The sequence below is a fragment of the Ascaphus truei genome, chromosome 16 (genome assembly GCF_040206685.1).
Source record: "Ascaphus truei isolate aAscTru1 chromosome 16, aAscTru1.hap1, whole genome shotgun sequence".
Classification (NCBI taxonomy): domain Eukaryota; kingdom Metazoa; phylum Chordata; class Amphibia; order Anura; family Ascaphidae; genus Ascaphus; species Ascaphus truei.
The window spans coordinates 31,030,456-31,049,360 of record NC_134498.1 but is presented as its reverse complement, the minus strand read 5'-3'; the positions used below and the strand labels follow the sequence as shown (position 1 = coordinate 31,049,360).

Here is an 18,905-nt window from a genome sequence, read left to right as displayed (position 1 = left end):
CCCGCACCAAGGGGGGGGGGTGGTTAGGAGCGCCGGGACGAAAGGTACAAACTGCCGCCCCCGCTCCCCCCTCCCCCGGCGGGCAGCCACGGGTTCCCGGGCCAGAATGGGGGGACACCGTGCAGCCACCACTTCCCGCCCCCGCGACCATCTCCCGAACCAAGGGGACTGTAGGGGAAGAGAGCGCCAGGACAGGAGGCAAAGGTGGAGGCAAAGGAAGAAAAACCCACCTCCTATCCCCCCAGCGGGCAGAGGGGGGTAGACACCGCGCAAGAGCCAGGAGCGGGCAGAGACACACACCACATGTGCTCTGCCGCAGGAAGCGGAAGCCTGGCCCCCAGGCACGCTGGCCCTGCCCCTCCCCGGCACCCTTCCTTCCATCCATTCCCACTTGCCGGGCCTGGGTGAAGGATGATGCCGGGGGGGCGGGGCTTAATGCCGGGACGCAGGGGATTGGCCAACAAGGTAGGAAACTGCCGGGGGGGGGGGGAAGCATTAAAAAAAAAATACTTACCAGCCGGCTGCTGCAGTCTCCTCCTCCGCGCCGCCACAGACTCGCGCACAGCGCACCGCAGCTTACTCGCGCACCGCAGCGACAAAAAAACAAAAAACGGGGACACATTGAGGAAAATCCGGGACATTTCCGGTACACACAGAAAACCGGTACAGCTCCCGAAAAACCGGGACTGTACCGGCAAAAGGGGGACGGGTGGTCACCCTAGTAAGTATACAGTGTTGAGTGTGTTTATGTGTGTTTTGTTTATGTGTAATTTATTATTTATAAACAAAAAAAAAAACATTGGTAAAAATAAAAAATTTATTAGATTTGTGCAGACACACAAATACATACACACACACACACACACACACACACACACACACACACACACACACACACACACACACACACACACACACACACACACACACATATACATACATTCAGCGCCGGTAGCGGCGCGAAAAGATGATTTTCCTCATCTTCGCCGCTGTCTGTCGGCTCCTCTCTCCCTGCCGTGCGCGTGCGGCCTTGTATAGAAAGGATGACTGACGTCAGCCAACTAAAATTCCGCGCGCGCGCACGGCGTAGCACGCGCCCGGCACTATAGAACGTGCCATACGTGGACGCCTTAATGTGCTCTGTTATCCCCTGTTATTGCAGAGGACCGTGCTTGCTGCTGTCTGTTGCCGACGCACGTGTTTCGCGTTTGAAAACACTTTTCAAGGCAAGTAACGCCCTCCCCAGCCAGGGCCGCTGCTAGGTGGGGGGCAGCCAGGATTGCTGTCCCGGGCCCGCCCAGTCAAGGGGCCCGGCCTCCCTGTCGGCAACACTACAGTTTCCACTCTGTGCAGGCAAACCGGGTCCTCCCCTTTGCTGGCTGCCACCCCCCTCCCTTCTCTATATATATTGGGTAGGGAGGTTATTGAGTGTGGGAAGTAGAGAAAAATACATCGGGTAGGTGGTGTAAGAGATAGAGGGGGAAGGAAAGGGTGACGGGGGAGTGTAAGGGGGGGGTAAGAGTGAGGAGGTGTGTAAGAAGGGGGAGGATGCGGTGTAAGAGAAAACAGGGGGGGTTCTCGCAAGAACGCTGGGCAGACGTGGGTTGGGGGTCCAGGTGGAAAAGTTAGTCTTGGGCCCCGGCAAAGCTGTCTGCGGCCCTGCCCCCAGCGGTCTTACTGGGGAACTCTATAGCATCGTCAATCAGTCTGCTCCTGAAATGTTAATCCCTTATATCCCCAATGGAGCATTAGGGTAAAAATTATGGTATTAAATGCATAGAAATGGTGAATAGATGTGGAAAATGCCTCCTACGGTCTAAAAAAAGACTATGAATACATAGGTGGACATAGTTAGATTTAACAAGGACAGGTATAGATAACAGATATATCAATAATCAAATGGATTATGACTGATTGTCCTATCTGTGTACGGTGATAACACCATTATCCTTAATGTAATGCATACAGAAACACCTATTGGGTCTGTATGTTAATAATGTCCAACTTGGGTGCACGTAAAGTATAGTGAGTGCCAGTTAAAAAACAAAAGGGGGTGGAGGGGGGGGAGGTTAAAACATCAGAGACATTATAAAGGAGACTCCTAGGAGGGATGAGAAATGGGGGTAGTTGTCCCGGGGAGGATGGTTAGGCCTCCCAGGGGGTGGCAGGAGGGGGTAACCGCTTGGTTACCTTAGCCGTTAGTAACACATTCTATGGCAAGGCATTACTAGATACTAGGGTGGCCAAACAGGGGTAGGTAGTTTACTTTTATGTTTATATTAATGCCTTTGTTGCCCTTTCTGGACAGCTAGCCATGATTAGTTGACCTGTGGGCTACTAGGGGGTTAATATGTACTGTAATATATTTTAATGACTATTTTATCATCTATTTCTGGTTGGTTTAGCTTATCTTGGCTAGTTATATATTGGCCAATATATTAGCCATTATATGCATAGGAAAGACAGGGATAATGGCAGCCTGGAGTAGGTGACAAAATAGGTTTGAAGCAGGGGGTCTCCGGAGCTGAACTTCATTCATTTCATCTCCAGGGACACCCTGCTTCCCGAGATACATACCTCCGTAGGTGGTGCCGGTATCTCTCTGCCGATGAAATGTTCCAGTCACCGCTTCCTATTGGCCTGTGTGATATTTAAACAGCACGGTTATACCGGCACCATCTGTGGAGGTAAGGAGGGGGTTCCCAGAGCTGAAATCAACATGGTTCAGCTCCAGAGACCCTCCTGCTTCCAACCTATTTAAACAAAAAAGAAAAAGGATTTTGGAACCAGAATCTGCTTGGATTGTTTAGTGCCCGATCCGTGGGTGGTTTTTTGTCGGGGGGGGATGGATTTAGCTTAAAATATCTGGAAAGTTCTGGGAAACCGATTTGGACCGTTCCGTCCATCTCTACTCCTAATACTCACTGTTGGTCTTGAGCCTGGCGGGATCGCTGTGTCTGCTCCCAGCTTGGTTAATGGCTTTGACCAGGAAGATGTACCGTGTCCCACTCTGCAACCCGTGCACTGTGTAGTGGTTCTGCTTTATGTTGGGCACAATCATCCAGCTTTCCATGGAGCTGTACAGACCTGACAAGAGGAAGAGAGATTAAAGGGTTAGTCCCACCTAGGAACAAAGTGACCTAATGACAGTGACATGTGTATTGGGTTAAAGGGTCAGTCCCATGCCGGACACAAGTAATCTAATGACAATGACATGTTTAATGGGTGAAAGGGTCAGTCTCACGTAGGGCCAAAACAGTAAGCTTGCAGCTAAATATTGCAGGGCAGTGAGCAAAATGGTAGCATGTAAGTTTTGCAGAACCAGAAAATGAAATGTCGCGTATCTGGAAGTACGTAGCATTTCGCAAAAAAATAAGGATATTCGGGTTCATATGTCCTGCTGCATTTCCTGCCGAGTCTTTGGTGCTAGCGTGTGCAGATATAAGGCAGTGACATGTTTAATGGGTCAAAGGGTCTGTCCTACGAAGGCGTAAAGTGACCTTATAACAGTAATCAACACAGCCAAATCTTTGCTTTAATTCTAGTTACATTTGTCTAGGAAAGTCAATTACATTGATTTTAAAATGATGATCTTTGCAGACTAACAGAGATTGCAAGTAAATCGACTGACTGGTTTGGTGTCAGTCTCACTCTCATATCCCCTCTCCCTCCCTCTCTCACATGCCATATCCCTCCTTTCTCCCTCATCCTCCTCTCCCTCTGTTCTCTCCCTCTTCCTTCTTTTTCTAACCCCCCTCTCCCTCCTTTCTCTCACCCCATCTCCCTCCTCTCACCCAATCTTACTCCTTTCTCTCACCCCATCTCTGTCCTCTCTCACCCCCATCTCTCTCCTTTCTCTAACCCCCCTAATCCTCCTTTTTCTCTCTCCCCCTATCCCTCCTTTCTCTCCCCCTCCCAACTATCTCTCCCCTTTCTACCCTTAATCTCCCCTTTTTCCTCCTCTCCCTCCTTTCTCTCACCCCCATCTCCCTCCTCCTTTCTCTCTCTCCCCCTATCCCTTCTTTCACTCTCACCCTATCCCTCCTTTCTCTCTCCCCCTCCCTCCTATCTCTCCCCTTTCCACCCTTTCTCTCCCCTTTTTCCTCCTCTCCCTCCTTTCTCTCTCACCCCTTCCCCCTCCTTTCTCTCTCACATCCCCCTCCTTTCTCTCTCACATCCCCCTCTCCCTCCTTGCAACGTACAAATCCATTACATCTTTGAATAATGATGTAGTATGTAGTAATATTTTCTTAGCTAACACATTTTACTAGTATGATAGTCAAGTGAGAGATGGAATCAGGTGTAATTAAGATGTTATCTCATGATTTTATGTGCATTAACGCAAGAGCTGGGATTTATAATAGATGTAATTACTCTTCTTCATAGTGGGATATATTAACATTGAAAATCAGCTATTGTTTCAAACAGAGCTTGCTGTAGCAATGGATTAAAAGGTCAGTCCCAAGTACTGTAGGAGCAGAGTGACCTAACGATAGTAACATGTTTAATGGGTTAAATGGTCAGTCCCGTGTTGGGGTTCATTTATATAATGCCAGCCTCTATACTGTATGAAGCGTTTATACAGGATGCAATACAGAGGGTATGTAGAACTGCAGTGGGTCACAAGGTAAGAACTTAACACTACAGAATTGCTTCCTTGTAAAGATGACTGTGCAGGGGATTTAAATGTAAAGAAAGGGAGCAGGATGGATTGTGAGTCTCAGGGGTCAGGGGCACCACTAATAATAATAAGTACGTGGAGTATGTAATATAAAAAAAAATAATTTAAATCGGAGATGGGGAATAATGAATCCTAAGACTTTGAAATAATATTAATAATATTATATTTATATATTTTTTCCTCCCTACGAACGCTGACGATATACTTATTTATTGCAGTTTAGATTTACATTTATTTTTCATTTATTAGGAATCGGGCATCTTTTCCCCTACAAAAAAACACCACTGGGGATATTTCTCAAAACCCCCATTGTGCGTTAAATGAAATATCTTGAGGTTAAGATAAAATGCCACTGTATATTCCCCAGGCTTCAGCGGAGTTATGGGTCATATGCTTCACCCTACAACATTCCCACTAAGGGTAAGGAACAGAGAAACCAATTGTGACCAAGTAAGAATAAGCAGTTGTGATTGAAACGGATTGAAACCCCCAGGACACAGCACAGAGCATATGCCAGCAAATAACACGATTGGGGGGGTGGGAGGTTTTGAAGTGGGGGAGGGGGAAACAGCTGGTCTTTTATCGCCTATACAATAATATCTCTACAAAACAGCTATAAACGATTTTTTAGTTTAAAATATTAGAATTTAAAGCAGCAGTTTGCACCACTCGTGTTTCTTTTAGCCCATTTTTTTTTTTAAACCATGGTGTTCTCGGAGATGAACTGTGCTATTTTAAAATAGATCCCACTCACAGGGGATCCCCTGGTTCCCGGGTACTTATCGGGGAAAGTGGAGCCTTTCAGCACCCACCAGGGGAGAGAAAATGGCGATTTAAATTTTCCGCATCTTGGGAGCTAACAGGAAGCAGCGATGTCCTCTGTTGCAACTTCCTATTGGCCCTAGAGATGAGGGGTATTTACAGAGCCGGAAGTACAGGCGCTACATGTACTGGTATGTACTGCATAACACTCTATTATACCGCTTTGAATATTATTATATCTCTCTCTGCATGTTATTACATCTCTATGTTATTATATCTCTGCGTGTTATTATATCTCTGCATGTTATTATATCTCTGCATGTTATTATATCTCTGCGTGTTATTATATCTCTGTGTGTTATTATATCTCTGCATGTTATTATATCTCTGCGTGTTATTATATCTCTGCATGTTATTATATCTCTCTGGGTGTTATTATATCTCTCTGCATGTAATTAGATCTCTCTGCGTGTTATTAGATCTCTCTGCATGTTATTATATCTCTGCATGTTATTATATCTCTCTGCGTGTTATTAGATTTCTCTGCATGTTATTATATCTCTGCATGTTATTATATCTCTCTGCGTGTTATTATATCTCTCTGCGTGTTATTAGATCTCTCTGCATGTTATTATATCTCTGCATGTTATTATATCTCTGCATGTTATTATATCTCTGCATGTTATTACTTCTCTGTGTGTTATTATATATCTCTGCATGTTAGTATATCTCTATGTTATCATATCCCTCTGCATGTTATTATATATCTCTGCGTGTTATTATATCTCTCTGCGTATTATTAGATCTCTGTATGTTATTATATCTCTCTGCATGTTATTATATCACTGCGTGTTATTATATCGCTCTGCGTGTTATTAGATCTCTGCATGTTAGTATATCTCTATGTTATCATATCCCTCTGCATGTAAGTATATCCCTCTGCATGTTAGTATATCCCTCTGCATGTTATTATATCTCTCTGCATGTTATTATATCTCTCTGCATGTTATTATATCCCTCTGCATGTTAGTATATCCCTCTGCATGTTATTATATCTCTCTGCATGTTATTATATCTCTCTGCATGTTATTATATCTCTCTGCATGTTATTATATCTCTCTGCATGTAAGTATATCCCTCTGCATGTTATTATATCTCTCTGCGTGTTATTATATCTCTCTGCATGTTATTATATCTCTCTGCATGTTATTATATCTCTCTGCATGTAAGTATATCCCTCTGCATGTTATTATATCTCTCTGCATGTTATTATATCTCTCTGCATGTTATTATATCCCTCTGCATGTAAGTATATCCCTCTGCATGTTATTATATCTCTCTGCATGTTATTATATCTCTCTACATGTTATTATATCCCTCTGCATGTTAGTATATCCCTCTGCATGTTATTATATCTCTCTGCGTGTTAGTATATCCCTCTGCATGTTATTATATCTCTGCATGTTATTATATCTCTGCATGTTATTATATCTCTCTGCGTGTTAGTATATCCCTCTGCGTGTTATTATATCCCTCTGCATGTTATTATATCTCTGCATGTTATTATATCTCTCTCTGCATGTTATTACATCTCTATGTTATTATATCTCTGCGTGTTATTATATCTCTGCATGTTATTATATCTCTGCATGTTATTATATCTCTGCGTGTTATTATATCTCTGTGTGTTATTATATCTCTGCATGTTATTATATCTCTGCGTGTTATTATATCTCTGCATGTTATTATATCTCTCTGGGTGTTATTATATCTCTCTGCATGTTATTAGATCTCTCTGCGTGTTATTAGATCTCTGCATGTTATTATATCTCTGCGTGTTATTATATCTCTGTGTGTTATTATATCTCTGCATGTTATTATATCTCTGCGTGTTATTATATCTCTGCATGTTATTATATCTCTCTGGGTGTTATTATATCTCTCTGCATGTAATTAGATCTCTCTGCGTGTTATTAGATCTCTCTGCATGTTATTATATCTCTGCATGTTATTATATCTCTCTGCGTGTTATTAGATTTCTCTGCATGTTATTATATCTCTCTGCGTGTTATTATATCTCTGCATGTTATTATATCTCTCTGCGTGTTATTATATCTCTCTGCGTGTTATTAGATCTCTCTGCATGTTATTATATCTCTGCATGTTATTATATCTCTGCATGTTATTATATCTCTGCATGTTATTACTTCTCTGTGTGTTATTATATATCTCTGCATGTTAGTATATCTCTATGTTATCATATCCCTCTGCATGTTATTATATATCTCTGCGTGTTATTATATCTCTCTGCGTGTTATTAGATCTCTGTATGTTATTATATCTCTCTGCATGTTATTATATCACTGCGTGTTATTATATCGCTCTGCGTGTTATTAGATCTCTGCATGTTAGTATATCTCTATGTTATCATATCCCTCTGCATGTAAGTATATCCCTCTGCATGTTAGTATATCCCTCTGTATGTTATTATATCTCTCTGCATGTTATTATATCCCTCTGCATGTTATTATATCTCTCTGCATGTTATTATATCTCTCTGCATGTTATTATATCTCTCTGCATGTTATTATATCTCTCTGCATGTAAGTATATCCCTCTGCATGTTATTATATCTCTCTGCGTGTTATTATATCTCTCTGCATGTTATTATATCTCTCTGCATGTAAGTATATCCCTCTGCATGTTATTATATCTCTCTGCATGTTATTATATCTCTCTGCATGTTATTATATCCCTCTGCATGTAAGTATATCCCTCTGCATGTTATTATATCTCTCTGCATGTTATTATATCTCTCTACATGTTATTATATCCCTCTGCATGTTAGTATATCCCTCTGCATGTTATTATATCTCTCTGCGTGTTAGTATATCCCTCTGCATGTTATTATATCTCTGCATGTTATTATATCTCTGCATGTTATTATATCTCTCTGCGTGTTAGTATATCCCTCTGCGTGTTATTATATCCCTCTGCATGTTATTATATCTCTCTCTGCATGTTATTACATCTCTATGTTATTATATCTCTGCGTGTTATTATATCTCTGCATGTTATTATATCTCTGCATGTTATTATATCTCTGCGTGTTATTATATCTCTGTGTGTTATTATATCTCTGCATGTTATTATATCTCTGCGTGTTATTATATCTCTGCATGTTATTATATCTCTCTGGGTGTTATTATATCTCTCTGCATGTTATTAGATCTCTCTGCGTGTTATTAGATCTCTGCATGTTATTATATCTCTGCGTGTTATTATATCTCTGTGTGTTATTATATCTCTGCATGTTATTATATCTCTGCGTGTTATTATATCTCTGCATGTTATTATATCTCTCTGGGTGTTATTATATCTCTCTGCATGTAATTAGATCTCTCTGCGTGTTATTAGATCTCTCTGCATGTTATTATATCTCTCTGCGTGTTATTATATCTCTGCGTGTTATTATATCTCTCTGCGTGTTATTATATCTCTCTGCGTGTTATTAGATCTCTCTGCGTGTTATTAGATCTCTCTGCATGTTATTATATCTCTCTGCGTGTTATTAGATTTCTCTGCATGTTATTATATCTCTCTGCGTGTTATTATATCTCTGCATGTTATTATATCTCTCTGCGTGTTATTATATCTCTCTGCGTGTTATTAGATCTCTCTGCATGTTATTATATCTCTGCATGTTATTATATCTCTGCATGTTATTATATCTCTGCATGTTATTACTTCTCTGTGTGTTATTATATATCTCTGCATGTTAGTATATCTCTATGTTATCATATCCCTCTGCATGTTATTATATATCTCTGCGTGTTATTATATCTCTCTGCGTGTTATTAGATCTCTGTATGTTATTATATCTCTCTGCATGTTATTATATCACTGCGTGTTATTATATCGCTCTGCGTGTTATTAGATCTCTGCATGTTAGTATATCTCTATGTTATCATATCCCTCTGCATGTAAGTATATCCCTCTGCATGTTAGTATATCCCTCTGCATGTTAGTATATCCCTCTGCATGTTATTATATCCCTCTGCATGTTATTATATCCCTCTGCATGTTAGTATATCCCTCTGCATGTTATTATATCTCTGCATGTTATTATATCTCTGCATGTTATTATATCTCTGCATGTTAGTATATCTCTCTGCATGTTATTATATCCCTCTGCATGTTATTATATCTCTCTGCGTGTTAGTATATCCCTCTGCATGTTATTATATCTCTGCATGTTATTATATCCCTCTGCATGTTATTATATATCTCTGCATGTTATTATATCTCTGCATGTTAGTATATCTCTCTGCATGTTATTATATCCCTCTGCATGTTATTATATCTCTCTGCGTGTTAGTATATCCCTCTGCATGTTATTATATCTCTGCATGTTATTATATCCCTCTGCATGTTATTATATCTCTCTGCGTGTTATTATATCCCTCTGCATGTTAGTATATCCCTCTGCATGTTATTATATCTCTCTGCGTGTTATTATATCCCTCTGCATGTTATTATATCTCTGCGTGTTATTATATCTCTGCATGTTATTATATCTCTCTGCGTGTTAGTATATCCCTCTGCATGTTATTATATCTCTGCATGTTATTATATCTCTCTGCGTGTTAGTATATCCCTCTGCATGTTATTATATCTCTGCATGTTATTATATCCCTCTGCATGTTATTATATCTCTCTGCGTGTTATTATATCCCTCTGCATGTTAGTATATCCCTCTGCATGTTATTATATCTCTCTGCGTGTTATTATATCCCTCTGCATGTTATTATATCTCTGCATGTTATTATATCCCTCTGCATGTTATTATATCTCTCTGCGTGTTATTATATCCCTCTGCATGTTAGTATATCCCTCTGCATGTTATTATATCTCTCTGCGTGTTATTATATCCCTCTGCATGTTATTATATCTCTGCGTGTTATTATATCTCTGCATGTTATTATATCTCTCTGCGTGTTAGTATATCCCTCTGCATGTTATTATATCTCTGCATGTTATTATATCTCTCTGCGTGTTAGTATATCCCTCTGCATGTTATTATATCTCTGCATGTTATTATATATCTCTGCATGTTAGTATATCTAAATAAAGAGGGAGGGGACGCAAAAGGAGAGAGAAAGTAATCTATAACACAATATATATATGTTAGAGCTTATTTGTGATACAAGTGAAGAACCTCTGATGGCACAGCGTGGGGTATGGTTGGATGTAATCACTTCCACTGTAACTGTTAGGCTGGTGCATGCAGGACCAAGGAAGGTCACGTACGAAGACACCCATTGGGATAGCCCTTCACTCGGTCACTCACACTTTCTGTGCCTCCGTTCAGCTACCACTATACACTTGTGTTGCTGATTAAGCGATCTACCGTGTCACCTGCTCCAACAGTCAATGGAATACAGTCATTTGGGCTACCTCTCGTACCCCAAAGACCAATCGGGTTCAATCAACTGTCCTTAGCCTTTCCTAATGCGTTTCACGGACACAAGCTGCATGGTCAGAGGATACAACTATGGGAGTCCATGTGGTTATATAAACTCACCTCTAAGCTCTTATTGGCTCTCCACTAATAGCTAATATAAATACATACAGGTATAGAGACAAGCTATATCTATATAAACGGGCAATCATAAAAATATACAATATAGAAAAAATACGCACGTAAAATAAAAATATTCAAATAATTTTTGAAAGCATGAGCTTGCTAAGACTGTATGTCTCTATGTAAGTTGGTACCAAAGCATACTGTAATGATGTAACAAGTTTCCAGGATATTCAAAACAAGATACAAATTGTTAAAAATGTATTATAGTGATAAAAGCACCAATCTAAGTAAAAAACTGGATATTATAATAACCTAATTAACGAATAATTTTTTTTGTATGCCCTCTAATTGGTAGCAACAAACAAATATAATCTATATAAAAAAAAAGCAAGATTAATATCCAAATTTAGACCAGTTGGAGACGAGGTTTTAAGTTTGTGCATCCAATAGGTTTCCCTATTATGCACACATTTAAATCGGTCACCACCTCTCCAATGTTTCTGAACTACTTCAACACCTTCGTGTCTTGTAACTTACAAGAACAATGAGTAGCAAAGCTGCACACCAATGGTACATAATATATTATACTTGCAACAACCGGTGCTCCTGGTACAGGGAAAACTGCCTGTTGATCCTGAGATAGTTAATAGAATTGATGATCCAGGGCACAATGCGGATTTTCAAAAAAGATTTAATCTATCAAAATAGCACCAAATATGACATTACGTCATATTTGGTGCTGTTTTTATCATTGAAATCTTTTTTGAAAATCCGCATTGTGCCCTGGATCATCAACTCTATTATTGTAACTTACAAGGACATTCCAGTAAGTAAAGGTAGTAGGACAATTAATACAATTTTAAAATTAAAGAACACAGACTTGACCCAAGTCGAGTCAAAAGATTCCCCACTCAATGCTAGAATAATTTATTTCAGACAACAATGGCCCGTCAGTGAATGTTTTCTGTTGGTCAGTCTAGTGACCATTAGGGATCAGTAATATTAGAACAAAAATAATAACATTTTATTTACATCAGAACATAATAAATCATAAGAGAAGATGAAAAATATATCATAGAATTCCATGTAGTGGAGAGGTAGGTAGAGTGTTTGTCTTATTAAAGGTAAATCTATCTTAGGTATGATGAATTCAGAAAATCTTCTACACTGATAGTCAATTATTATCTTCAAATATATCTCTACGTACAGTTACTCTAAATAGATGTCATGGGGTACTTCAACAGTAATCATGTGCTGCAGTACAGAGAGATGATAAGTAATATACTTTCCAGCTATAATAGGTACTATGGCACTAGCTGTTTTACAAGTTGTATAATCCCGAGGTCAGGCAAGTAAAATGTGTCACTGCATAGTGTTTTGGAAAATTACCCAGTAACAGTGCTTGTCATTAAGGCTCAAATGTCATATGGTATGAATCATAGAGAGTTAGGTTATTCCCCGCTGTGATTATATACATCCAGATAGCCAAAAGACATTAGATTTAATGCCTCAGATTTGTAGATGGGTATCTTTGAGACATATACAGTATACATACTCAAACTAGTTATTACTAACATTATACTGTTACTTCCTTGCCATATCCTAAACCCCGCTGGCGAGTTCACGCTGGAACTCCCCGCAGGGATAGGCATTGGGATGTTTACCTTCGTAAGTGGGATCCTTGATAACGATACGCTGTCTTCACATACACTGTGGGGCTGCACTTACTGCTGAGTGTCCTTATCTACCTGATAGTCATCATTTGATTGGATATAACAACTATTCATTAACCTACCAGATATCAACATTCAGTGAGGGTTCCAGTTCACAGCACGGACCCTTCGATATCCAGTCTTACTATATATCCGTCTTTGAGCCCTACCGGCTCTTCAGTACTTATTCCATAGAGACCTACTACTGTAGGTATAGCTATTGCTATATATTATACCCACTTACCCCTGATCCTTACAGGGGCAACAAGCTACTCTACTTGTTTTTACTTATTGTGGTAGGGGTTAGGTATATCCTCCCACCCACCGTCTGACCAGGACAGATCCAGAGTTATAACCATTGAATTCACCGGAATCCTTGCTGTGTCTATTTAATTGGTCCATTATTAAAAAATGACGTTTTAAAGGGAATCTCCTAATATATTTTTCAAAATCAACAAATATATCAAATTAGGAAAAATTGGTACAGTAGGAGAAAATGAAAGACCTTTGTTCAAAAGGGCTATTTGGTTCTTACCGAGAGCTAGAGAACTTCCATTCAAAATACCCTCAGCTAAAAATTTCTAATGGTTGATCTTCTGTGGTCTGCTCCCCCCCACTTCTCTTTTCTGCCTCAGAAGAGACCCCCAGTCTCAATAATCCTAGTATTCTCTCGCTTGTCTGATCAATTGCCGTTCTGTCCGAAAACGTTGCGCCTACAAAGAGACTTCATATTTCTCCATATTTTTTATTTTCTTTCAAATGAAAGGTGGGCCTGTTAGAGGAGTAATGTTCCGGAGGGAAGGAAAAATGTTTAGAGGTACTAAATACATTATTATAAATTGTACTATATGTGAATTGTATAACTTCTATGTTGAAGGACAAGGGGCATGGCCATATTTATGACGAGTAAATTGTCTCATAATTGATCTAAAACATACGGTATGTATTCTGAAAATTCATTTTTTGTTCTCTAAAATTCTCATAAAAGGTTTAGTATAACCATTAACAGAAGTGTGCCATTTTATATACCTGTTATTAATGTAATCCTCTTTGTCTCTATTGAATCTTTAGATTAAAAAATTTCACCTACGTTGTCCAACTGTTACTTAAAATTGGCATCTACAGTGGTGTGAAAAAGAAAGTACACCCTCTTTGAATTATATGGTTTTACATATCAGGACATAATAACAATCATCTGTTCCTTAGCAGGTCTTAAAATGAGGTAAATACAACCTCAGATGAACAACAACACATGAAATATTACAACGTGTCATGATTTATTTAACAAAAATAAAACCAAAATGGAGAAGCCATGTGTGAAAAACTAAGTACACCCTTACTGCTTCCATGATAAAAATGTAGAGATCTTGTGGAAAGAAATGAGTAGTGGAGGTAACAGTACAGAGAACATGTTTGATAGATAGAGGAAGCCAAAATACTTTTCCAAATGGAAAAGGCATTAAAACTAGGCCACGTTTCCATTATGGGTGATTTTAATTATTCAGCCGTAGACTGGGACAATGAGATTAGCATTATAACGAATGGAAACAGGTTTTGGGGGTTGCTTAAAGACAATTACAAGACCCCAATTCTTGAAGAACCAACCAGGAAGTTGAAGTTGAAGTAACAAATATTCAAGTCCGGGAACTTTTGGATAACAGTGATCATAACATGGTCTCATTTGAAATAAATTATTAAAAAACAGATTACTTGGGTTCAACAAAGACATTACACTTTAGAAAGACAGATTTTAATAAACTGAAGACTAATCTACAAGGAATACATTGGGATAATGTTTTTGCAGGGAAAACTATGTTAGATAAATGGGAAGTCTTTAACACATTGTTAGAGAAGCACACTTATCAGTGTATATACCCTTGGGTAATAAATATAAAAGAAACAAGTCTAAACCAATGTGGCTAAATAAACAGGCAGGGGAGGAAATGGAAAAGAAGAGGCAGGTGTTTAGATTCTTGAAGTCAGAAGGGACGGAGGCATCGTATCAGAATTATAAAGAATGTAACAAAAATAACAAAAGGGCAATCAAATTAGCAAATATGGATAATGAACAAAGGATTGCAATAGAAAGTAAGATCAACCCTAAAAAGTAAGTTTTTTAAGTACCTTAATAACAAAAAAAAAATAGAAAATAAAATATAGGACCCATTCAGTGTGAGATGGGCAGGCAAATTATTGGAGATAAGGAAAAATCAGAGGTATTAAAACAAATTATTTCCCTCTGTATTCACCAGGAAAGAATCAATTGTAATATTAGTGCCGCAGGAGGAAGCCACAACCTCTATATTAACGAACAATGGGTTAACTGAGGCAGAAGTTCATAGGCGGCTTAATAAAATTAAAGTAAACAAGGCACCTGGCCCCGATGGCATATATCCAGGAGTTCTTAAGGAGTTAAGTTCAGTAATAGCCAAACCATTACATTTAATACTCAAGGACTCCATTTCCACAGGCTCCGTACCACAAGATTGGCGTAAAGCAGATGTGGTGCCTATACAGATGCAGCGGCCGTTATTCGAACATATCACGCATTGTAAACCTCGGAATACCCATGTCATGGCGCGTCATGACCGCGTGTTGACTCGTTTTTATTGAGAGCAGAAAATGGCATTTTAGTGTTCTGGTTTTTAAACACCTGCAAATTGACACAGTACTGTACACATTACAATTCATTCATTTCTGTCACAGAAACGCGAAGAATTGCACCCGAAAAAATCCTGGCAAGAGAAATTTGCTATCACAATCCACACATAGAACTTTTATATTTCTGTTAACACCCCTCAATAAAGTTGAAGAAAATAGAAGGACTTTGTATGCTTTAAAAGGGGACGAGTTAAGCTACATGGACTTACTCACATGCTACAAGTGAGCCTGGGTCCAGAATAATAACTGTACACAAATATATTCGAGGACAATACAAGGAGGTTTAAAAAAAAACTATTCATCCCAAGGGCAATGAAAACGACACAGTGTATATATACTGTAAGAGGCCTATATATATTTCAGTATGTTTCTATTTTCCCTTCAATAGTGCTGCACTGTACAGTACTGTATATTCAATTGTTAACATATCACAATTGATTTTTTAAAAATGTGAGCAATGTTAACACAAATGATTTCATTAGTTTTGATCCCAGATCTCAAAGATATTCCAATTTCCGAGTCTCTGTTTTCGGATTTAGATACACCGATTAATTGTGATGAAAAAGATCTTTCAAAATGTTTCTTTAAATTAGGTAAACTTCTTACATCTGAAGTAAAGTGCTGCGGGATACTGTTTCCTTCAAGAAATACCCATTGTAGAATTTAAGCATATACCTCGGGGCATTCGTATTTTGAAGACACCAACTGCTGATTTAGATAATGAACCCTTTATACTTGAATGGTGCAGAATATTAGATAATTGTTCTTTTGAATTGATGTGGCTTCTTATATCACAGACATAGAATATTAAATAGATTAGATGAAGATATTAAATTACCCAAAGAATAATTGGAACCTCCATTTGATTTAGAAGAATTTAAAACTTTAGATGCCAATTTGACGAAACAGCTGGACAAAGTAGAGGAAGAAGTGAAAGTTAGAAAAATCAAAAAATCAAATAGAGACAGAGGATTATATTAATAACAGGTATAGAAACTGGCAAACATCTGTTAACGGTTATACTAAACCTTACGTTGATTTTAGAGAAGAAAAAAAAAGACTTTTCAGAAATTCCTAAATTTGGCCATGCCCCTTATCTTTCAACATAGAAGTCGTACAATTCACATAAAGCTCATAATGAGGTATATTATTATATAAACATTTTCGCTCCCCAAGGAACGTTACTTCTCTGATAGAAAATAATATATGGAGAGTCCTAATGATCTATATATAGGAATGGTCCAAGAACAACCACAGAAAAGAAATCCCATAGATTTGCACTCAACTTAATAATATCTCTGAGTAAATGGAAACAAATTTCCAAACCATATAGGATACCAGAAGGTTTAAAAACACAAAACAAAAAATTATTTATTTAAATACTAATTTACTCTTCTATTGAAAACACAAAAAAAAATAATATTTATAATTTTAACTTATATATAAAATCACCTAAAAGGTGCTCTAATGAAAGTAACAACGGAGTATGCCAGCGTGCAATAAAGTATGGTATATTAAGTCCTAATGATCAGCAGTCTTTTTTGGGGGGGCGACATTTTTAGTTCAGAGATGCAATAGATCAGACCAGCAAGAGAATACAAGAATCATGGTGACTGGGGGTCTCCTCTGAGACGGAAAAGAGAAGCGGGACTGGAAGAGGAAAGAGTGGCGGGAAGCAGACCACAGAAGATAAGAAGGATCAACCTTTAGAAATTTCACCTAGGGGTATTTTTAATTTACAGTAAGTTCTCTAGCTCTCGATAAGAAGCAACTAGCCCTTTTGAACGAAGGTCTTTCATTTTCACCTGCCAATTTCCATAATTCATTTGACATGCTTACTGATTTTTTTAAAACATTGTATATTAAGAGATTAACTTTAAAACATACCATTTGAATGGTGCCCCTCTCCCTTCCCACCTCCCCCCCCCATTTGTATAAAATCCAAACACTGGTTTTGTTCACACATCTCTAAAAAATAAATCTGCATTTTATCCCTGTAATACCAAAGAGGAGTTCTATACATATTTTTCAGAGTATTGTCGGAAAATTATTTGAAATGTTTTTGAAGCTACAGTAAACTCTGAATTAAACAAAAGGTAACGCATGGTGAGAAATTACTTTTAAAACAACTTATTGATAATGATAAAAAAAAAGGAGGTGGTTTAATAATCCAGAACAAAGGAGAATATTTGGCAGAAGCTGGTAGGCTATTGAATGCTAAACAAACCTTTGAGAAGCTTTTGAAAGATCTTACTGCTGAGATTTTGGTTGATTTTAATATGTATCTTACATCAGGATTGGGAATGTTGAGTAAAAACAAATAAAACATACTTGTACATTCAATACCCTAAAATACCAGTATTGTGTCATTTGCCTAAAATGCATAAATCATTAGTTCAACCCCGTTAGACGCATAATTTCTGGAATTGACTCTATTACAACCATTTGACTCAATAACTTGATCATTTGTTATTAAAATATGTTCTAACACAAATCTAATTTTAGAGATACAAATATTTCGCAAATTTTAGAATCTTTTTAATGGCAATCACAATATATCTTTGTTACTTGCGACATACAGATACACTGTAGCATCATTTATTTTTGTCCAGGGTGCCAAGGTGCGGCATGGACACTCTGTTTTCCGCATCTTGTCCACGCCTTGCCGCGCTGACCTTGTCTAAAATAAGCCAGAATTATTATTTGTGTTGTTGCAGTTCAGTGATTGGCCGGCAGGTGGCGCACTGAATATCTTCCCCTATGATAGTCGGAATGCCACAGTGCAGTTCAGTAATAACCTAGCACAGGGGAGCACAAACTTTTGAAGCTGCGCGCCCCTGTCTTCCCTTCCCCGGCTCTCGCCCCCCCCCCCTCCCCCTACCTTGTATCCGCGTCAAATGACGCTGCAGGGTCATGAGACGTCACGTGACCTGCGGTGTCATTTGATGCGTGTGACATCACGTCACATGGCCCTGCAGCGTTGCCATGGCGATGCGTCACACAACCAGCTGAATCCCGGTAAGTGAAGTGTTGCAGGGGCCTCATGCGATCCCCCAGCAATTTAATTATATGCCTGGGGGAAGAGCGCAGGGCCTCTGTAACCACCCCCCAGAATAATCTCCCGCGCCCCCCAGTTTGCGCACTCCGACCTAGTAGGTGTCTGAATACAAGATAAAATGTATACGTCTCTTTGTCTAAAGACCTTGTACATCTTTACTGTTGCAGTTTCACACTTTATTAAAACCCACTATGCATTAACCTAAACTGTCTCATAACATTTGTATAGTACATGGCATGGGACATGGCGCTTTCTCCATGCCACACAGGACCGGCTTGCAGTTATGCCTATATGATATATTGCGCAGTTAAAGTTGGGGCAGATAAGTGTACGTCTCTATCAGAGATCTATCAGTATATCGTTGACAAGAACCCAACACAACACCAAACAAAAACGGCTGAAGGAATTCTATTCGACACAACTTAAGCATTAATCATTGCTTTG

At 38.8% G+C, this 18,905-nt stretch overlaps 1 protein-coding gene across 1 annotated transcript in view; it reads right to left on the bottom strand.

Moving 5' to 3' along the window:
• MID2 (midline 2) overlaps positions 1-18,905 on the bottom strand; it is a 136,382-nt gene that overhangs the window by 29,498 nt on the left and 87,979 nt on the right. The window contains exon 8 of the mRNA XM_075572931.1: positions 2,926-3,087. Coding sequence (XP_075429046.1) covers positions 2,926-3,087 — 162 coding nt within the window. The remainder of the gene's footprint in view (positions 1-2,925; positions 3,088-18,905) is intronic.